Raw genomic sequence first — 23,390 nt, 5'->3', positions numbered from 1 at the left:
TCTGCAGTGCTGGACATTATCGTCAGGGGCAAGCTTGACAGCGATGACCCAAACCTGAAACCATATCTCTTAAGGAGAAAAGAACTGTCGGTGCAGTCTGGATGTTTGCTGTGGGGGAGGAGAGTGGTTATTCCACCATCGCTACGGAAACCAGTGTTACAGCAACTACACTCCGGACACTGCGGAATGGTTCGTATGAAAGAAATAGCGAGGAGCTACTTCTGGCGGCTGGGTATGGATGGACAGATTGAGGACAAAGCTAAAACCTGTTCCTCATGTCAGAGAGTTCGTAATGTGCCACAGCTTGCACCTCTTCACCCCTGGGACTTTCCGGAGGAAGCATGGCACCGCATTCACGTAGACTTTGCAGGTCCATTCGAGGAGAGAATGTTCCTGGTGGCTGTTGACGCGCACAGTAAGTGGCCAGAGGTTGTTATAATGAGGTCCACCACCGCTGAGAAGACCATCGAGAAGTTAGGTGAGGTGTTCAGCCGATTTGGATCTCCGATGCAACTTATCTCAGACAACGGTCCACAGTGGGTGTTACAAGAAATGGCTACCTTCCTGCAGGTGAATGGCGTACAACATATCAGGGCTGCACCATACCACCCTGCGACCAATGGTCTAGCTGAGAGGTTTGTTCAGGCCATGAAACACTCTCTAAAGGCATCGCAAGGCCAGGGAATGCTTCATCAGCGCCTGAATAGTTTCCTGTTGAGTTACAGGAACACACCACATGCGACCACAAAAGCATCACCTGCCACTCTACTCAAAAGAGAGCTACGAACCAACTTCGACCGCCTGAAACCGCCAAAGGTGAAAGACGTGGTACAGTATCAGCAGGACAAGCAGATCAAGCGACAACGCTCCAAAGACAGAGTCTTCAGTCCAGGTGAACATGTGTTGGCATGGAACTACAGTGGTGGACCTAAGTGGGTTCCTGCTACTGTCATTGCACAGACTGGTCCAGTATCCTACACTGTACAGACACCCGAGGACATTGTCTGGAAGAGACACACTGATAAGCTTCTACGAAGTGCAGCAACACCCACTGAACCACCAACAGCAGTTTATCTACCATTGGGTGACGCTGTGGGTCATCCGCCTTCTACACCGTGAGGCTCACCTTCTGAGGAAGCAGCCGCTTCAGCCCCTATCTCATCAGCAAGGGAGACCTGTATACAGGCACCTCAGCCGCCTACACCTGTGGTGACATCACCTGTGAGAGACAATGAACTGGAGAGCCAGGTTGACCGCCGGTATCCTACCAGAGAGCGGCGGGCCCCTATATGTATGAACTTATAGTTCAGAGACTTGCCCTTTATCTGGGGCAGGATAATCCCCATGGGTATAACAGGTTATTGTGTTTTAAAAATGTTGTGGTTCTATTGGGACATCTAATGTAAGAGGGGAGGAGATGTTTTGTATTTTGAATGTTGTATTTGAATTGTCCCACATAGCTTACCGTAGTTGTGATGTGCAATGCACTATGGGAAATAGAGTGCATTAAGTGAGAGATTCTTCTGGAAGTAAAGATGGCTGTTAACTGAACTCTATCTTCTGCATACTCTTTTAATTGTTATACAAGGTGTTCAGTGACTCCTGTCTCGGTGTTCAGTGACTCCTGTCTCGGTGTTCAGTGACTCCTGTCTCGGTGCGCTGGGTGTTCAGTGACTCCTGTCTCGGTGCGCTGGGTGTTCAGTGACTCCTGTCTCGGTGCGCTGGGTGTTCAGTGACTCCTGTCTCGGTGTTCAGTGACTCCTGTCTCAGTGTTCAGTGACTCCTGTCTCGGTGTTCAGTGACTCCTGTCTCGGTGTTCAGTGACTCCTGTCTCGGTGCACTGGGTGTTCAGTGACTCCTGTCTCGGTGCGCTGGGTGTTCAGTGACTCCTGTCTCGGTGTTCAGTGACTCCTGTCTCGGTGCGCTGGGTGTTCAGTGACTCCTGTCTCGGTGTTCAGTGACTCCTGTCTCGGTGCGCTGGGTGTTCAGTGACTCCTGTCTCGGTGCGCTGGGTGTTCAGTGACTCCTGTCTCGGTGTTCAGTGACTCCTGTCGTCTCGGTGTTCAGTGACTCCTGTCGTCTCGGTGTTCAGTGACTCCTGTCTCGGTGTTCAGTGACTCCTGTCTCGGTGCGCTGGGTGTTCAGTGACTCCTGTCTCGGTGCGCTGGGTGTTCAGTGACTCCTGTCTCGGTGCGCTGGGTGTTCAGTGACTCCTGCCTCGGTGTTCAGTGACTCCTGCCTCGGTGTTCAGTGACTCCTGCCTCGGTGTTCAGTGACTCCTGCCTCGGTGTTCAGTGACTCCTGTCTCGGTGTTCAGTGACTCCTGTCTCGGTGTTCAGTGACTCCTGTCTCGGTGTTCAGTGACTCCTGTCTCGGTGCGCTGGGTGTTCAGTGACTCCTGTCTCGGTGTTCAGTGACTCCTGTCTCGGTGCGCTGGGTGTTCAGTGACTCCTGTCTCGGTGTTCAGTGACTCCTGTCTCGGTGCGCTGGGTGTTCAGTGACTCCTGTCTCGGTGTTCAGTGACTCCTGTCTCGGTGCGCTGGGTGTTCAGTGACTCCTGTCTCGGTGCGCTGGGTGTTCAGTGACTCCTGTCTCGGTGCGCTGGGTGTTCAGTGACTCCTGTCTCGGTGTTCAGTGACTCCTGTCTCGGTGTTCAGTGACTCCTGTCTCGGTGCGCTGGGTGTTCAGTGACTCCTGTCTCGGTGCGCTGGGTGTTCAGTGACTCCTGTCTCGGTGTTCAGTGACTCCTGTCTCGGTGTTCAGTGACTCCTGTCTCGGTGCGCTGGGTGTTCAGTGACTCCTGTCTCGGTGCGCTGGGTGTTCAGTGACTCCTGTCTCGGTGCGCTGGGTGTTCAGTGACTCCTGTCTCGGTGCGCTGGGTGTTCAGTAAACAGCTTCCTGAGGACGCCGCCTTTAAGTCCAGTGAAGCAAGTGGCCATTGGGGTAATTTGGGTTCGGATGACCCAGATTGGACGAGCTTTCCTTTCGAAGGAGGGCCTGAACTACCGTCTGACTTGGTCCATTTGCCTCGTGCAGCGAGGTACAACAGCAGACCCAAGCCTGTGTTCCACCTGCCCTGCCATCCCCTTCAGATATTGTCATTTAGAATTGGTCTGTCAGTGCCCCTGTTGTGAGGTCGTAAAGTGCTCTACAAGCTCGCTGTGAAACCATAACACTGTGCTGGAGCTGGAGAACTCGTAGGCGGAGTTATGCATGAAGTAAAGGAGAAGTCTGCGGGAGGATTGTGTATTTTCGGAGTGGGGGGAGGGGGTGTTTAACTGAAATATTCAGAGTTAATATTCCGTTTCTTCAGGACTTTCCATTGACGTGTTAATGCCTCCTGTGTTTCCAGCATCTCCCGTCACTGGCTCCCTCCGCCCACTCTGTATTTGCAGCACCTCCTCTGTCACTGGCTCCCTCCGCCCACTCTGTATTTCCAGCACCTCCCCTGTCACTGGCTCCCTCCGCCCACTCTGTATTTCCAGCACCTCCCGTCACTGGCTCCCTCCGCCCGCTCTGTATTTCCAGCACCTCCTCTGTCACTGGCTCCCTCCGCCCACTCTGTATTTCCAGCACCTCCCCTGTCACTGGCTCCCTCCGCCCGCTCTGTATTTCCAGCACCTCCCCTGTCACTGGCTCCCTCCGCCCGCTCTGTATTTCCAGCACCTCCCGTCACTGGCTCCCTCCACCCGCTCTGTATTTCCAGCACCTCCTCTGTCACTGGCTCCCTCCGCCCGCTCTGTATTTCCAGCACCTCCCGTCACTGGCTCCCTCCGCCCGCTCTGTATTTCCAGCACCTCCCCTGTCACTGGCTCCCTCCGCCCGCTCTGTATTTCCAGCACCTCCTCTGTCACTGGCTCCCTCCGCCCGCTCTGTATTTCCAGCACCTCCTCTGTCACTGGCTCCCTCCGCCCACTCTGTATTTCCAGCACCTCCTCTGTCACTGGCTCCCTCCGCCCGCTCTGTATTTCCAGCACCTCCCGTCACTGGCTCCCTCCGCCCGCTCTGTATTTCCAGCACCTCCTCTGTCACTGGCTCCCTCCGCCCGCTCTGTATTTCCAGCACCTCCTCTGTCACTGGCTCCCTCCGCCCGCTCTGTATTTCCAGCACCTCCTCTGTCACTGGCTCCCTCCCTCTATTAAGCTCAGATCTATTGCTATATTTTTTCTGCCCAAACGTATCTCCTTTAATTTTTTCCTTTATGAATTATTTTGGATTCTTCATTTTGTTAAAAGATAAAGTCCAAGATTATTATTTGTGATTTATAAAGGCGAATAAAACAAATGGATTCGCCTGTCATCACCTTGTTTCATTGGCTTACACAGGATATACGGCACAGAAACAGGCCATTCGGCCCAACCAGTCCATGCCGGTGTTTATGCTCCACTCGAGCCTCCTCCCGTCTTTCCTCATCTAAATCTATCAGTGTGATCCTCTATTCCCTTCTCCCTCAGATGCTTGTCCAGCCTCCCCTTAAATGTATCGATACTATTCGCCTCAACCACTCCCTGTGGTAGCGAGTTCCACATTCTCACCATTCTCTGGGTAAAGAAGTTTCTCCTGAATTCCCTATTGGATTTCTTGGTGACTATCTTATATTGATGGCCTCTAGTTATGCTCTTCCCCACAAGTGGAAACATTCTCTCTGTATCAAAACCTTTCATAATTTTAAAGACCTCTATTAGGTCACCCCTCAGCCTTCGAGAAGAGACCCAGCCTGTTCATCCTTTCCTGATATGTATACCCTTGTGGCGGAACCACCAGAGGATTACGGGCAATTGTATATAATTCCTTTTACAGCAATGTAGTACAGCTGGGGGCTGCACCTTTAATGTATCTGTTAACTGTACTAGGGCTTCTTTCCTGTACTCCGTGTGATGACGTCATGCCGTCCGTCACGTGATCTCTCAACGGCGGGAAGAACGTGATGACGTCAGAGCTCAGAACCTTCCAGCAGTTGAGCTCGGAACCTGCTAGCAGTTGGGCTCGGAACCTTCTAGCAGTTCGAGAGGCTTTCAAGCAGACCAGACCTATTTGCATTGTATCCTACAGTTTCCTGTACAGCTTCGTTTGTTCATTAAATTTTATTGTTTTTGATTCTCTGAGTCGATCTCAATTCTTCGGCTAGGAACCCCAGTTCCTACATTGGTGACCCCAATTTCTTCGAACAATTTTCGTTGAAGTTACATCATGGACATGAACGCCGTCACCCTCAAACTGCCGCAATTTTGGGAGCAACAACCGGCCGCGTGGTTTTTCCAGGCAGAAGCCCAATTTGCAATCCGGGGAGTAGCAGCGGATTTGACCAGTTATTATTACGTGGTCTCCGCCCTCGACAGCGCCACGGCCTCGCGGGTCGTCGGCCTCCTCGAGAGTCCACCGAACGATGGCAAGTACGAAGCTTTAAAAGCACGTTTACTGCAGATTTTCGGTCTGTCCAAGTCGGAGCACGCTCGCAGACTTATCTGCACGCCCGGCCTCGGGGACTCAAAACCCTCAGAGCTCATGAGCCAAATGCTCACGCTTTTGGGCTCGGAATCGCAATGTTTTCTGTTCCGCGAGCTGTTTCTCTGTCAACTACCAGAGCCAGTACAGACGGCCTTGGCCAATTCCGTGATCACGGATTGTGCTAAACTCGCCGCGGAAGCGGATAAAATATTCACCGTCTCAACAATCTTGTGCAGCCATGAGGCGCCAAAACTGCTGAACTCGCCGCAGAGGTGGATAAAATATGCTCCTGCACACAGCCATGTTGTGCAGCCACGAGGCGCCCATCCCCCACAAGAGTGAAGCCGACGACTCCTCCTGCAGGCTGGTGTGCATACCACGCTCGTTTCGGCGCGAGGGCCAGAAATTGCCGTCCGCCCTGCAGTTTCTCACCAAAAAAAGAACCTACCTCAAACCAGCGGTTTCTGAGAAGATCAATAAGGCTTAAGGGACGCGCCGGAGTTGCGATGGCTGTCGGGTTCGCAGGGAAACTCCTATACATTACAGACTCCCTGTCAGGGCAATGTTTTCTCTGTGATACTGGCTCCCAGTGCAGCATCCTACCAGCGTCGAAGCTAGATCTTCAATCTGGCGGTCAAGGTCCCCCCCCTCGAGGCAGCCAATGGTGCGGCCATTTGCACATTCGGAAAGCGTAGGGTCCAGTTGAGTTTTGGGGGCCAACGTTTTGTTTGGGAGTTCATCACGGCGAAAGTCTCACAGGCCATCCTGGGGGCAGATTTCTTCTGCACAAACGGGTTTCTCGTCAATGTCCGACACTGCCAGCTAATCAGTGCCTCCACTTTTCACTCGGTCCCCTGCCACCGAAGCACCGCGATGTCTTGGTCAGTTGCCTGTGCAGTCCCATCTCCAAATGAGTTCTCTCGTCTTCTCAGTGAGTTCCCTGAGCTCACCAGGCCCACATTTTCTTCTTCAGTCGTGAGGCACAGTGTGACGCACCACATTACCACGACAGGATCCCCCGTTCATGCGAGAGCTCGAAGGCTGGAACCCGGTAAACTCGCGGCCGCCAAGGCGGAGTTCCATACAATGGAACGCCTAGGAATTATTCGACGTTCGAATAGTCCTTGGTCCTCGCCATTACACATTGGCCTAGAAATTGGGTTGGGGCGCCAAAGTGGCGCAAAAGTCGCCTGAGCGCAGGATTTAGCGCAGCGATCGGAGTGATACCGATCGCCAGAAATTCAGTTTCAGTGCCCCTCGAGGGACACGGGGCGAGGCTCGAGGTGCTCCGCGTCCCTCTTAGGGCGCTGAAACTGATTATCGCAGCGCAACGTGCCGCAGCGTCACACGTTGCGGCACGGCACGCTGCGGTACTGCAGGCCTTCCTCCCACTGTTAAGGGGGAGGTGCCTGCAACAGCGCGATCCCCGCTCGCGAGTGCCGGCAAATGAGCCCGGCACCAAGGAGAAGTGCCGGGCTCTCGGGAAACAGCCGGCAATGCCGCGGCGGGGGGGGGTTAGGAGGCCGGGGACGGTGGTGCTGGCAGGCAGCCGCCGAAAAAGCGGCCGCCCCGCACCTCCACCTTAACTTGCGCCGCTGCCGGCACAGTAAGGCCCCGTGAACCGGGCGCGGGTAGCGAACGGCGTAACTGCGGCATTCGCTACCAAATATCGCGAATGGGGCGCTGCGCACACCGATGACGGCATCGGTGGCGGCGCAGCGCAACAGGCTAACGCCACCATTAGCGCCCCTACTGAATATCGCGGGGGTGGCGCAGCCAGTGGCGCTACAGCCACTGCCTGCCTCTTTAGGCGCTAACAGGTGGCGCTACTCACCCAATTTCTCCCCCATTGTTCCTAAGCCGGGTGGCGGATGGCGACCATGCGGCGACTACAGACACCTGAATGAGGCTACCACATCGGATCGGTACCCAATTCCTCACATTCAGGATTTTTCGGCCCATCTGGCAGGGAATTCCATCTTTTCCAAAGTAGACCTCGTCCGAGGCTATCATCAAGTGCCCGTGCATCCTCTGGACGTCCCCAAAACTGGCGTCATCACACCTTTCGGGCTCTTTGAGTTCCTTCGTATGCCGTTTGGGCTGAAGAATGCAGCACAAGCCTTCCAACGTCTCATGGATTCCGTGTTGCGCGATCTGCCGTTCATCTTCGTCTACCTAGACAACATCCTTATTGCCAGTAACAGCACGAAAGAACACATTACGCACTTGCGTACCCTTTTTTCTCGTCTCAGCCAACATGGCCTTATCAACCCGGCCAAGTGCCAGTTTGGGTTGCACAGCATTGATTTCCTGGGACACAGAATCACCTCAGAAGGCGCCGTCCCGCTGGCCACGAAGGTGGAAGCAGTCACCTCGTTCCCTCTTCCTCAGACCGTCAGGGCCCTCCAGGAATTTCTGGGAATGGTCAGTTTTTATCATCGGTTCGTCCCCAAGGCGGCATTGTTGATGCAACCTTTGTACGAGGCCCTCAGAGGTAAATCTGGCAAAGACCCGATCGATTGGACACCCCAGATGGACCAGGCTTTCCTCGACACTAAGAACGCTTTGGCCGCTGCGACCATGTTGGCACATCCCCTTCCGGGCGCAACCATTGCCCTTACCACCGACGCATCTGATTATGCCATCAGGGCAGTACAGGAGCAGTGGGTCGATGGCACATGGCAACCACTGGCTTTCTTCAGCTGCCAATTGCGGAAGAACGAACGCAAGTATAGTACTTTTGATAGGGAGTTGTTGGCATTGTTTCTGGCCATCCGCCATTTTCGCTTCCTACTGGAAGGACGCCCATTCACGGCTTTTGTAGACCACAAGACACTTACTTTTGCGATGGCCAAGACAGCGGAACCATGGTCGGCACGGTAACAACGTCATCTTACGTACATATCTGAATTTACAACCGACATACAACATGTCTCGGGCAAAGATAACCTGGTGGCGGATTGTCTCTTCCGCGCCCAGCTCCACGCAGTGCACCTGGGAATCAACTATGTTGGTTTGGCAAAAGGACAGAAGGCAGGCCCTGAAGTGCAGGCATACCGGACCGCACCTTCCAGCTTACAAGTGGCTGATGTCAGTTTCCAGGCCGCAGGGACCACACTCCTGTGTGACATCTCGATGGGCGTCCCACGTCCAATCGTTCCAGTCGAATGGCACAGGAGAATTTTCGCCACTATCCACGGGTTGTCACACCCTGGCATGAGAGCGTCACAACGACTCATGGCAAAGAAATTCGTCTGGAAGGGTATGCAGCTCGACGTCCGTGACTGGACCAATACCTGCGTGAGTTGCTAGAAGTCCAAGATACAACGCCATGTTAAGGCCCCAGTCGCCACTTTTCCGGTTCTGGGGCGTCGATTTGACCATGTGCACGTGGACTTGGTTGGTCCTCTCCCTTCCTCTCGCGGGTACACTCACCTCCTCACCGTGGTAGACCGCACCACCAGGTGGCCAGAGGCAATTCCTTTGGTTGCCAGCACAGCGGCAGACGTCTCCAGAGCCGTCATCTTGTCGTGGGTAGCTCGGTTTGGGGTACCGGCTGACATCTCCTCCGACCGGGGGGCCTCAATTTACCTCTGAGCTTTGGAACGCCGTAGCTCAAGGTTTGGGCACCAAGCTTCATTGTACCACCGCCTACCATCCACAGGCGAACGGTGGCATAGTGGTTAGCACTGTTGCCTCACAGCGCCAGGGACCCGGGTTCGAATCCGGCCTCGGGCGACTGTCTGTGTGGAGTTTGAACATTCTCCCCGTGTTTGCGTGGGTTTACTCCGGGTGCTCCGGTTTCCTCCCACAGTCCAAAGATGTGCAGGTTAGGTTGATTGGCTATGATAAATTGACCCTTAGTGTTAGGGGGTTTAAATACGTGGGGTTACGGGGATAGGGTGGGATATGTGTTGGTGTAGGGGTTATGGGGATCGGGTGGGATATGTGTCGGTGCAGGCTCGATGGGCCGAAATGGCTTCTATCTGCACTGTGGTGTTTCTGTGATTCTGTGATTCCACAGGTCCGTTAAAGCCGCACTGCGTGCTAGTCTCCGTGGGCCTAGTTGGGTGGACAGGCTCCCTTGGGTGCTGCTAGGTCTTCGCACGGCGCCTAAGGATGACCTGAATTCTTCTTCAGCAGAGCTGATTTACGGCCAACCACTCAGAGTGCCTGGCGATTTTCTTCCTCCTCACACGGAACCCTGGTCCCCAGCTCAGCAGCTCGTCAGCCACCAGGAAGCGGCTAGGAATTTCATCCCAGTGCCTACGTCGCATCATGACCTGCAGCGCTCCCATGTCCCGGTGGATCTTAAGAGCGCAGAATACGTGTTCATTCGGCAAGATGCTTGCAAAAACCCGCTCAAACCGCCTTACACAGATCCGTTCCGCGTCCTCTCGTCAGGTGACAAGTCCTTCACAGTTGACGTCGGCGGTAAGCCTGACCACATCTCCATCGACCGGTTGAAACCGGCGCATCTGGATCTGAGCGAACCAGTCGTCACCGCTCAGCCGCCTCGTCGTAGTCGTCCACCGTCGACTGCCGGTCCAGTACAGCCACAGTCATCCGCCGAGTCGCCAGTGCCCGCCTCACCGGGTCGACCACAGCCGGCCTCCTCTTCTCCGCCTGCGGCTTCATCCCAATCACAGCCAACGGCCAGTTCGTCTTCTAGCGCTCCGTTCCAGCTGCCAGGGTATCGCAGTCGGTCGGACAGACTCGTCAGACCCCCTTCTTGCCTTACCTTCTCTGTTAAAAGCAATTCTGGGGGGGGGCGCATGTGGCGGAACCACCAGAGGATTACGGACAATTGTATATAATTCCTTTTACAGCAATGTAGTACAGCTGGGGGCTGCACCTTTAATGTATCTGTTAACTGTACTAGGGCTTCTTTCCTGTACTCCGCGTGATGACGTCATGCCGTCCGTCACGTGATCTCTCAACGGCGGGAAGAACGTGATGACGTCAGAGCTCGGAACCTGCTAGCAGTTGAGCTCGGAACCTGCTAGCAGTTCCAGAGAGGCTTTCAAGCAGACCAGACCTATTTGCATTGTATCCTACAGTTTCCTGTACAGCTTCGTTTGTTCATTAAATTTTATTGTTTTTGATTCTCTGAGTCGATCTCAATTCTTCGGCTAGGAACCCCAGTTCCTACACCCTCGCATTTCTGGTATCATCCTTGTAAATCTTCACTGCACCCTCTCCAGTGCCTCTATATCCTTTTTATAATATGGCGACCAGAACTGCACGCAGTACTCCAAGTGTGGTCTAACTAAGGTTCGATACAGGTTTAGCATAACTTCCCTACTTTTCAATTCTACCCCTCTAGAAATAAACCCTAGTGCTTGGTTTGCTATTTTAATAGCCTTGCTAACCTGTGTCGCAACTTTGTGATTTGTGTATTTGTACTCGTAGACCCCTTTGTTCCTCTACCCCACCTAGACTCGCACCCTCCAAGTGATGTCACCTCCCAAAATGTAATACCTCACATTTATCTGTGTTGAACTTCTTTTGTCAATTATATGCCCATTCTGCAAGTTTATTAATGTCCTCCTGTAACTTGTTGCAGTCCTCGATTTCCAGGTGTTTTCAAGAGGGAGATTTTCCCGAATAAAAATGAATTGGAACCCAACTGATCAAGTTTAAAAAGATAAGGTTTTTTTTTGGTTCTGTTAAGCTGGACAAGCCTGTAGTGCGCTAGTCATAGAGCAAACATCATGGGCAGATAGCTTCTCAATTCCTAGTGTGTTGGAGGCTGTAATGTAGAGAGAGATGGATTAAACTCTAGAACAACACATTTCGTGTCACTGTGAGTTACGTTTGACTTTTTTTTTGGATGAATTTGATTACCAAAATACTTTTAAACTGATGCAAAGGTACCAGTTCATCCACCTGGCTTGTTTAGTTGGCAATTCTGGCTGGCCGGGAAGGATAAGGACACTGTGTGCATGAGCTGCAGAAATACCCTCTTTCTGGTATTGTGATGTTTTCAGATAGACCCCGATTGGCCGCCGGTAACCCAGGGTCTAAAGAGCAGCATTGGTTCTGTATCGAGCACGACAACTGGAAAAATGGCTCATTGTTTGTTCCTTCTTTACAGGGCAACATATCTACTTATCGGCAAAGATCAATGGGGAGCTTGTTGTCAGGCCCTACACGCCCGTCTCCAGCGATGACGACAAGGGATACGTGGATCTGGTTGTCAAGGTAGAGGATGGGCACGAACTTTGGTCTGTCTCTCTGTCTGTGTCTTGTTCTCTCTTGTGCGTGTGTACACACACACACACACACACACACCTACTTATCCAGGGAACACCAGTTCAAATCCCACTCTGGGCAGTTTGAGAATTTTAATACCGTTTTTAAAAAAAGTAAATAAATCTGTAAATAAAAAGCCGGTCTTGGTCAAAGTGAGCGTGAAACTGTCGGATTATCGTAAAAACCCAACTGGTTCACTGATATCCTTCAGGGAAGGAAACCTGCCGTCCTTACCCGGTCTGGGACAGATCAGAACTAGGGGCCATAAATATAAGAGTCACAAATAAATCCAATGGGGAATTCAGGAGAAACTTCGGAGAGTGGTGAGAATGCGGAACTTCTTCCATCTTCTTCTCGTGGGTCTTTTGGTGGTGATCCTAAATTTATGTCCTCCCGTTACCCACTCACTGACCAGTAGAAATAGTTTCTCCTGATTTACCTGATCAAAACCCCTCATAATTTTGAAACTTTTTTTTCTTTTAATATTTAATTGAATTTTCACTGATTTTTTTTTTCCCCTTGTTGATGTATTTCCTGTTCACCTGTGGCGACACCTTCTGGTCAGAGCACAGAAGTGCATGAAGAGGAAAAGCAGCGAAAACAATCTGTTAGGTTGAATCATAGAATGACACTGGTCAGCACATGAGGCCATTCAGCCCATCGTGCTTGTACCAGCTCTTTGAAAGAGCTCTCCTATCAGGAACATAGGAGCAGGAGGAGGCCATTCAGCCCCTCGAGCCTGTTCCGCCATTCAATGAGATCATGGCTGATCTGTGACCTAATTCCACATACCCGCCTTTGGCCCATATCCCTTAATACCTTTGGTTAACAAAATTAGTCCCACTCCCCCACTCTTTCCCCGCAGCCCTGCAAATGTTTCCTTGTGTTCTGTGGTTCTTGGGTAGAATTTGTGCAGGTTTTGGGGCTAAATTGGATTGGATCTGAATTGAGGTGGAATTAACCAGATGTTGCAGGAATGAACTGATTCCAGCACGAGCCCAGTATTGCAGTCAGGATCGCCACATGGTGAAGGGAACAGCCCACTGAGTTACTGACACTGAAACCTGGGGGACAAACCGACTGTTCAACTCTTGATATCGTCTCCAGTAACTGCTCTCCGTAACTACCCTGTGTTCCTGCCTCAGATCTATTTTAAAGGAGTTCATCCGAAGTTCCCTGAAGGGGGTAAAATGTCTCAGTACCTGGAGAGTTTGAGGCTACAAGACACCATTGACTCCAGAGGTCCCAGTGGGCTGCTCGTCTACAAGGGGAAAGGTCAGTCGGAGTCTCCACGTCAAGAAGGTTCAACCATAGGCTTTGGCTCGGGCGGAAGAGCCCTTTCTCTAGGTGTAGAAGTGTTCTGGTGATTTGGGACAGGGCCAACATTCTCCTGTTGGCGGCCAGGAGTCGTGCTGCTCCACTCTTCCCTGGAATCTCGGGACCAATGTGCCGTCTCTGCTACAGACCAATCACCAGGCCACATCTATTCTATAATGTAATGGAAAAGTCCCAGCTTTTTAAACACCAGCCCACTCTAACTGATCTCTGGAATTAATCTCTTCCCATAATTCGATTTGTTACTTATCCATTTTAATGGGCCGGAGCTTGCAGCCTAGCCAGCACTGAATCGGAAACCCCAGCCTGGGTGTGTTTAACCTTTATTGAGTTGTCTTTATCAACTAACTCAGCTGCCCTGTCAAAGAATTCTGGTAGATTTGTCATTCTGGTCAATCTCCTCCGCACCCTCTCCAAGGCCTTGACATCCTTCCTAAAGTGCAGTGCCCAGGATTGGACACAATACTCTAGCTGGGGCCTAACCGGTGATTTATAAAGAAATAAATCTAGAAATAAAAGGCTGGTTTCAGTAAAAGTGAGCGTGAAGCTGTCAATTGTCGTAAAAACCCATCTGGTTCACTGGTGTCCTTTAGGGAGGGAAGGAAACCTGCTGTCCTTACCCGGTCTGGGCCTACACGTGACTCCAGTCCCACACCAGTGTGGTTGACTCTTAACAGCCCTCTGAGGTGGCCCAGTGAGCCCCTCAGTTATAAAGAAGGCCCACCACCACCTTCTCCAGGGCCGGGCAATAAATGCTGGCCTTGCCAGCGACTCCCACATCCCAAGAATGAAAAGCTGATCGCTCAGCTAACAAACACGAGCAGAAAGACCTTGCGATGGAGCTGCAACACTACTGCCGTGCTTTCAGTGACTGAGCTGTCTCTTGTTTAAAGGACGGTTTGCTATTCGTGCCGATAAGAAGTCTGAAGCCAAGATCAAAACCGTTAAACAAGTGGGCATGATCGCCGGTGGAACTGGTGAGTAAAGGTGCCGACAGCTTTAGTGCGCTGGGATCGGGGCCCTTACAGGGGACAAGCAGGTAATTGCTGTAACTGGGGTCATACTTCATACAAAGAATTGCTGTTCACCCTGGTCCATAAACAGCACGGCACACATGGACATAACGAATAATAACCAGCAAGGAATGGAGAAGGTGAACAAAAGAATCATAGATTTATAGCACAAAATGGATGTCATTTGGCCCCTTGTGTCTGCTCGGGCAAAACCTTCAACTGGAGTTATCTGCTGTAATCACATTTCCCTGTATCCATTTCTATCCTATTTCAAATATTTCTCCAATTCCCTTTTACACGATGTTCCAGTCTCCGTCTCAACAGCCTCTCGTGGTGAATCATTCCCTGTTCCAATAACCCTCGGTGTGAAAACATTTCCTCTAACTTCCCCCTTCACTCTCCCAGTGATAATCCTCAGTCTGTGCCCCTCATTACTGATTCACCAACCAGTGGGAACAATCTTTCACTATTTACCCTCAAAACCTTCAATAATTTTGAAATCCCCTATTAAATCCCCCTAAACCTTCCAGTGGGAAAATGTCCCAGCTTTTTTGAGTTTATCTTCATAGTTAGAACCGCTCATTCCTGATATCATTCCATTGAATCTTCACTGCCCCCTTTCTATGCCTCCAGTATCCATCCTGTAATGTGCATTTACAATGTACTAAATTATAATTTGTACCTATTTCAGATGTGCGAAAGCAAACTGGATTATTTTCTGTATTCTGTGAGAAAGCCGTGGTTCTTAAAGTTTTCTTCGACCATATTTCACATGTCAGCCGTGGCTCAGTGGGCAGCGCTCTCACCTCTGAGTCAGAGGTTCTGGGATATAGTGTATTTGGATTTTCAGAAGGCTTTCGATAAGGTCCCGCATAAGAGATTGGCATGCAAAGCTAAAGCACATGGTATTGGGGGCAAGGTACTGACTTGGATAGAGAACTGGTTGGCAGACAGGAAGCAAAGAGTTGGAGTAAACGGGTCTTTTTCCGAGTGGCAGGCAGTGACTAGTGGGGTACCGCAGGGATCGGTGCTAGGACCCCAGCTATTCACAATATATATATTAATGATCTAGATGAGGGAACTAGATGTAATATCTCCAAGTTTGCAGATGACACAAAGCTGGGTGGGCGTGTGTGCTGTGAGGAGGATGCAGAGAAACTCCAGTATGATTTGGACAGGTTGGGTGATTGGGCAGATGAATGGCAGATGCAGTATAATGTGGATAAATGTGAGGCTATCCATTTTGGTGGCAAAAACAGGAAGGCAGATTATTATCTGAACAGCAATAGATTGGGAAAAGTGGAAGTGCAACAAGACCTGGGTGTCCTTGTGCACCAGTCGCTGAAGGTAAGCATGCAGGTGCAGCAGGCGATTAAGAAGGCAAATGGTATGTTGGCCTTCATAGCGAGAGGATTCGCGTACAGGAGCAAGCATGTCTTGCTGCAGTTGTACAGGGCCTTGGTGAGACCACACCTGGAGTATTGTGTGCAGTTTTGGTCGCCTTATCTGGGGAAGGATGTTCTTGCCATGGAGGGAGTGCAGCGAAGATTCACCAGACTGATACCTGGGATGGCAGGAATGACGTATGAGGAGAGATTGGGTCGATTGGGCTTATACTCGCTCGAGCTTAGAAGAATGAGAGGGGATCTCATAGAATTTTATAAGTTTCAAACAGGACTAAACAGACTAGATGCAGGAAGGATGTTCCCGATGGCGGGGGGGGGGTGGGGGGTCCAGAACCAGGGGTCACAGCCTAAGGATAAGGGGTAAGCCATTTAGGACAGAGATGAGGAGGAATTTCTTCACCCAGAGAGTGGTGAACCTGTGCAATTCTCTACCACAGAAGGCAGTTGAGGCCAATTCATTAAATATATTCAAGAAGGAGTTAGATATATTTCTTAAGGCTAAAGGGATCAAGGGATATGGGGAGAAAGCAGCGACAGGGTACTGAATTTGGATGATCTGCCATGATCTCATTAAATGGCAGAACAGGCTCGAGGGGCCGAATGGCCTACTCCTGCTCCTATCTTCTATGTTTTAAGTCCCACTCCAGGGACATAATCCAGGCTGACACTCCAGTGCAGCACTGAGGGAACGCGGCACTGTCGGAGGGGCAGCACTGAGGGAGCGCTGCACTGTCGGAGGGGCAGCACTGAGGGAGCGCCGCACTGTCGGAGGGGCAGTACTGAGGGCGTGCTGCACTGTCGGAGGGGCAGTACTGAGGGAGTGCTGCACTGTCAGAGGGGCTGTGTTTTGGATGAGACGTTAAACCGAGGCCCCGTCTGCGCTCTCAGGACATGAACGATCCCAGGGCACTATTCACTTTATATTAAAAAACAATTGCTGGCTGCTGTGTTTCCTGGTATCCCAATAGTAATGACACCTCTAAAGTAATCTGAAGGGCTTTGGGATGTTCTGAGGATGTGAAAGGTGCTATAGAAATGCAGATGCTTCTTTCTTTCTGTATTTTGAGGCTGATGTGTGTGACGGTGAATCTTTTCAGGTATAACGCCCATGCTGCAGCTGATCAGAGCGATTGTGAAGAACCCGGATGACCCCACGATCTGCCACTTGTTGTTTGCTAACCAGGTAAGATGACCACAGGAGAGACGTTGGATGTTTGGGGCTCGGTGCAAGGCTCTGCTGGTTAGCAGGAGGACTCTGTCTGTCTGTATTATACAAACCTCATGAGCTGTATTCATATTTAATTTGCACAATGTGTTTTTTTTAAGTGCAGGAATGATGTCGGATCAATATTTATTTTTAGAGTCTATTTCCATAATTTGTGATTTAATTTCCTGGCATCTCGCTGCTGTTGCAAGGTCCAGGGGGCAAGATACCTTTGGTTGCTCGTATTGCTGATGGATCGCTTTCTCCTCAATTTCTTACTGGATTTATTCGTGACTTTTGTATTCATGGACTCCCCACAAGTGTGTCTACCCGATCAAACCCCTTCATCATTTTACAGACCTCTGTCAGCTCAGTCTTCTCTTTTCTAGAGAACAGATAACATCCTATTTCTCATGTTCTTAATAAATATTATGACGATTACAAGATCGGTTCCGATGGAGAATCTTCTTCCGTCCATTGGATCAACTTTCCACATTTCAGACCCTACTGTCTTCCCATTACAGCATTCCGTGTCCTGCCCTCACCCACCCTAAACCCGAGCCCTGATGTGCCTGAAATTTACTGTTTTGACTTCACATTCTCTCTTCCGCGGTGTAATTTATTTGCCTCACACAGATGCCCTCTGAGACGCCTGTCTTTGGGGCTGATCATGCCCACCTTGTCAAGTCTATCTTCGTAGTTCTTCCCATTGATACTGGTGTCCTCCGAGGCTCTGAATGTCATGGCAACAAGAACTGCATTTGGTGCAATGGCCATTGGCTCCTTCTGCAAGACTTCTGGGGATGGGAACCAACTGCTTTGGTCAAAGAAGCCCACATGCTGGTCTCTTTGATCGCTGCCGCCTCGCACTGTTTGGATGTGGCAAGTGATTGATGGACCAAGGCCTCTGCGACCATCCTCTCCCCAAGCTCAGTAATCAGGGAGTAGAAGTAGCTGAACTGCTAGTGACCACAACACCATAACTTCCGGTTTCAATTTGGGACAAAGAATGCAGGTAAATAACTAACCCTGGAATCGTTTTAGAAACACTTGGATGCTACAATGGAGGCGACTTGGAAGTATAGTGAACAGTGAGGAGGATAGTGATAGACTTCAGGAAGACATAGACAGGCTGGTGGAATGGGCGGACACGTGGCAGATGAAATTTAACGCAGAAAAGTGTGAAGTGATACATTTTGGTAGAAAGAATTAGGAAATGACATATAAACTAAAGGGTACAATCCTAAAGCGGGTGCATGAACAGAGACACCTGGGGGTATATGTGCTCAAATCGTTGAAGGTGGCAGGGCAGGTTGAGAAAGCGGTTAAAAAAGCTTACGGGATCCTGGGCTTCATAAATAGAGGCACAGAGTACAAAAGTGGGGAAATTATGCTGAACCTGTATAAAACACTGGTTCAGCCTCAACAGGAGTATTCTGGGCACTGCACTTTAGGAAGGATGTGAAGGTCTTAGAGAAGGTGCAGAAAAGATTTACGAGAATAATTCCAGGAATGAGGGACTTCAGTTACGTGGATAGACTGGAGAAGCTGGGGTTGTTCTCCTTGGAGCAGAGAAACATAAGAACATAAGAAATAGGAGCAGGAGTAGGCCAATCGGCCCCTCGAGCCTGCTCCACCATTCAATAAGATCATGGCTGATCTGATCCTAACCTCAAATCTTCTATCACTCTGCATCCACCCGAACCCATGTGATCTCCCGGGAGAGGCGAAAAACCAGATAAAGACCCAATGGCCAATTTGGGAGAAAAAAATCTGGGAAATTCCTCTCCGACCCATCTAGGCGATCGAAATTCTTCCAGGAGATCACTCTGTCCCTATATTTTCTACAGTACTTACCTTCTGTAAAGGCGATCTCCACCCCAGCCAGGAACAGGAATAAAACCATCTCCTGAAATCTAACAGAATTAGAACACAGAAAGTTGAGAGGAGATTTGATAGAGGTGTTCAAAATCATGAGGGGTCTGGACAGAGTAGAGAGAGAGAAACTGTTCCCATTGGTGGAAGGGTCGAGAACCAGAGGACACAGATTTAAGGTGATTGGCAAAAGAACCAAAGGCGACATAAGAAAAAACTGTTTTACGCAGCGAGTGGTCATGATCTGGAATGCACTGCCTGAGAGGGTGGTGGAGGCAGATTCAATCACAGCTTTCAAAAGGGAATTGGAGAAGTACCTGAAAGAAATAAATTTGCAGGGCTACGGGGAAAGGGCGGGGGAGTGGGACTAGCTGAAGTGCTCTTGCAGAGAGCCGGCACGGGCTCAACGGGCCGAATGGCCTCCTCCTGTGTTGTAACCATTCTATGATTCTAGGTTCTGGTCCCTATATTACAAACAAAATATAAAGGCACTGGAGAAAGTGCAAAAAGGATATACACAGATGATACCAGGACTGAGAGGTTCTCCCTATCAGGAAAGACTGAACAGGCGGGGGCTCTTTTCTCTAGAAAAGAGAAGACTGAGGGGTGACCTGATCGAGGCCTTTAAAATTATGAAGGGGTTCAATAGGGTAGATGCACTTGTGGCAGAATCCATAAATATAAGATAGTCACTAATAAATCCAATGGGGAATTCAGGAGAAACTTCTTTACCCAGAGAGTGGTGAGAATGTGGAACTCGCTACCACAGGGAGTGGTTGAGGCGAATAGTAGATACATTTAAGGGGAAGCTGGATAAACACATGAGGGAGAAAAGAATAGAAGGATATGGTGATGGGGTGAGGTGAGGTAGGGTGGGAGGAGGCTGGTGTGGAGCAGAAACACCGGCACGGACCAGTTGGGACGAATGGCCTGATTCTGGGCTGGACACTCGCTCGGTACTTTTACATTATTGATCTTTCCGGTACTTTCTGTGGTTTGTTGCAGGCAGATGTCTGGGTGAAGTACTAATCTGAGCATTGATGCAGTGAATTAGTGTTTACAAGTAGATGGACTCGATGTTATAGCTGCAAAAACATTCACTTCAGTTACAAAGTTGATAGTCACTCTCGCCTCTGAGTCAGAATTCCAGTCCAGAGACTTGAGCACAAAAATCTAGGCTGACACTCCCAGTGCAGTGCTGAGGGAGTGCCGCACTGTCAGAGGTGCCGTCTTTTAGATGAGCTGTTAAACCGGGGCCCTGTCTGCCCTCGCAGGTGGACGTAAAAGATTCATGTCACTATTAAAGAAGAGCAGGGAGTTCTCCCTGGTGTCCTGGGGCCAATATTTATCCCTCAATCAACATCACTAAAAACAGATTATCTGGTCATTATCTCATTGCTGTTTGTGGGAGCTTGCTGTGTGCAAATTGACTGCTGCATTTCCCACATTACAACAGTGACTACACTTCAAATAGTACTTCATTGGCTGTAAAGCGCTTTGGGTTGTCCTGTGGTTGTGAAAGGCACTATAGAAATGTAAGTCTTTCTTTCTCTTCATGCTTTGTGACTTACTTGGTGTGTGTTGGTCACCTGGGTCTGATGTGTTCCATCACAGAAATCACAGAAACCCCACAGTGCAGATAGAGGCCATTTCGGCCCATCGAGCCTGCACCGACACATATCCCACCCGATCCCCGTAACCCCTACACCAACACATATCCCACCCTATCCCCGTAACCCCACGTATTTAATCCCCCTAACACTAAGGGTCAATTTATCATAGCCAATCAACCTAACCTGCACATCTTTGGACTGTGGGAGGAAACCGGAGCACCCGGAGGAAACCCACGCAAACACGGGGAGAATGTGCAAACTCCACACAGACAGTCACCCGAGGCCGGATTCGAACCCGGGTCCCTGGCGCTGTGAGGCAACAGTGCTAACCACTATGCCACCGTGTTGCAGGTTGTACTTCCTGTGTAAATGTTCTTAAATTTCATAAACACAGAAAAAGATACAAAACAGGAAATCTCTGCATGAACTGTAATCACATGGTTTAGTATGAGCATGCTCAGTTCACTCTGGCCTAATAAACAAGCACCTTGATGAGCAGCTCATTGTGTCTCTCGCCTTCATTTATTCTACCCACATATACTACAATTCTCATTTTGCCTTATTTGGTGTTGGAGTTTCACCCTCATTATAACTTGTGATTTGGAACTGCAAGCTTTGCTCCCAATGCCAAGTGAATGCAGCCCGTGTTGCGCCACTCCTCGCCCACATTGGTGTACTGGGGGATTGGTTGTCACCGGCTGCCATTTGTTTTTGCAGACTGAGAAAGACATTCTTTTGCAACCTGAGCTGGAAGAAATTGAGGCCGAGTATCCTCACCGTGTCATAATATGGTACACCTTGGACAAAGCACCTGAAGGTAGGAATTGGCTTAACAGAGGCCAAGAATTAGCCTTGCATAGGCATACCCATCACCGCCCCCCCAACCCCGGCCCGTGCTCACTGACCTACACTGGTTCCCGGCCCGGTAACACTTCGATTTTAAAATTCTCATCCTTGTTTTCAATCCCTCCAGGGCCTCGCCCCCTCTCCCTATCTCTGTAATCTTCTCCAGCCCCACAACCCCCCCGAGATATCTGCGCTCCTCTAATTCTGCCGTCTTGAGCATCCCTGATTATAATCGCTCCACAATTGGTGGCCGTGCCTTCAGCTGCCTGGGTCCAAAGCTCTGGAATTCCCTGCCTAAACCTCTCCGCCTCTCTACCTCTCCTCCTTTAAGATGCTCCTTAAAACCTCCCTCTTTGACGAAGATGTCTCAATACCTCCTCGTGGTTGGGTGCGATGTTCCCTCTAATTTTTTGGGGGCCCGCGGTTTTTGCCTTTAAAAACTGGCTCACCGGCTGCGCGGGACCTCGAGCGAGCGCCGTCCGTCCAGCAGCTTAAAGGGAACGTTAGTTGGGTGTCCCAATCTGTTTGATAATCACTCCTGTGAGGCGCCTTTGGAACCTTTTACTTTATTAAAGGCGCTACATAAATGCAAATAGTTGGTTACAGAAGAATCCCATTGTGTGTTGACCAAATACTCTACATGCACTTGATTTTTTTTTAATGATTAGATCTCATTTTGCAGAATGATATTGCTGAAGGTTTGAATGTTATGGGAACTACAATCCCTGTAGTTTGCGATCCATCCCACTGCTAGCTTCCCTCTCTCGGAATCATATCCTCATCACTGACAACATGTTAACTATTGGATCATTCCGTGATACGTGATTCCGTTGAAAACTCAACCATTAGGAGTTCCATCTGACCGGTCTGTAGACCTTTATTCTACTCAACCCAAGTCGAACCCATCTTGTTGAATTTCAAACACGGCCTCACCCAACTGACCCTTGACCCTGCCCATCAACCAAATGTGAATGGATTTGTGGAATGGGGGGGACGTTGAAGGGGACAATATATGAGCAGATTCAAAGGATAGTTCATGGGTTTCTGGAGAGAGGTGAGGCTGAACTGTGAGCCCCTACAAGCGTACCGTAAAATTTTGAAATCATTGAAATGACGCCGTGAGGGTTTAACCACATTTCTACATTACAACTGTGACTATAACAACAACTTGCATTTATATAGCACCTTTAACGTAGTAAAACGTCCCAAGATGCTTCACTGGAGCGTTATCAGACAGAATTTGACACCGAGCCACATAAGGAGATATTAGGACAGGTGACCAAAGGCTTGACTAAAGAGCACTTCATGGATTGTAAAGTGCTTTGTAACACCCTGAGATTGGTGTAAGCGCTGTATAAATATAAATTCTTTCTTTCTGTGAGAGAGCATTGAGCTGTTACATAGCGCAGATTAGAGATTTACACAAAAGAAGTTGATGAAATCCAGCGCACTCCTGGCTGGCTTCCCACATTCTAACCTCCATGAACTTGAGGTCATCCAAAACTCAGTCCTAACTCGCACCAAGTCCCGTTCACCCATCACCCCCTGTGCTCACTGCCCCGTGTCCTAACTCGCACCCAGTCCCGTTCACCCATCACCCCCTGTGCTCACTGCCCCATGTCCCAACTCGCACCCAGTCCCGTTCACCCATCACCCCCTGTGCTCACAGCCCCATGTCCCAACTCACACCCAGTCCCGTTCACCCATCACCCCCTGTGCTCACTGCCCCGTGTCCTAACTCGCACCCAGTCCCGTTCACCCATCACCCCTGTGCTCACTGCCCCGTGTCCTAACTCGCACCCAGTCCCGTTCACCCATCACCCCTGTGCTCACTGCCCCGTGTCCTAAATCACACCCAGTCCCGTTCACCCATCACCCCCTGTGCTCACTGCCCCGTGTCCTAACTCGCACCGAGTCCCGTTCACCCATCACCCCCTGTGCTCGCTGCCCCGTGTCCTAACTCACCCAGTCCCGTTTACCCATCACCCCCTGTGCTCACTGCCCCATGTCCTAACTCACACCCAGTCCCGTTCACCCATCACCCCTGTGCTCACTGCCCCGTGTCCTAACTCACACCCAGTCCCGTTCACCCATCACCCCCTGTGCTCGCTGCCCCGTGTCCTAACTCACACCCAGTCCCGTTTACCCATCACCCCCTGTGCTCACTGCCCCGTGTCCTAACTCACACCCAGTCCCGTTCACCCATCACCCCCTGTGCTCACTGCCCCGTGTCCTAACTCGCACCGAGTCCCATTCACCCATCACCCCGTGCTCACTGCCCCGTGTCCTAACTCGCACCGAGTCCCGTTCACCCATCGCCCCCTGTGCTCACTGCCCCGTGTCCTAACTCGCACCCAGTCCCGTTCACCCATCACCCTCTGTGCTCACTGCCCCG

The 23,390-nt window shown here is 50.5% G+C and overlaps 1 protein-coding gene across 2 annotated transcripts in view; it reads left to right on the top strand.

Moving 5' to 3' along the window:
- Window positions 1-23,390, top strand: part of LOC147106472 (NADH-cytochrome b5 reductase 3-like) — a 61,624-nt gene that overhangs the window by 34,786 nt on the left and 3,448 nt on the right. For both annotated transcript variants that reach the window (XM_086009691.1, XM_086009690.1), the window contains 5 exons: window positions 11,546-11,652; window positions 12,849-12,978; window positions 13,932-14,015; window positions 16,555-16,640; window positions 20,867-20,966. In XM_086009691.1, the coding sequence (XP_085865817.1) occupies window positions 11,546-11,652; window positions 12,849-12,978; window positions 13,932-14,015; window positions 16,555-16,640; window positions 20,867-20,966 (507 nt within the window). The remainder of the gene's footprint in view (window positions 1-11,545; window positions 11,653-12,848; window positions 12,979-13,931; window positions 14,016-16,554; window positions 16,641-20,866; window positions 20,967-23,390) is intronic.

Source organism: Somniosus microcephalus, chromosome 16 (assembly GCF_052327205.1).
Source record: "Somniosus microcephalus isolate GS21.2 chromosome 16, FLI_Smic_1.0, whole genome shotgun sequence".
NCBI lineage: Eukaryota > Metazoa > Chordata > Chondrichthyes > Squaliformes > Somniosidae > Somniosus > Somniosus microcephalus.
This window is presented reverse-complemented; position numbering and strand designations above follow the sequence as displayed.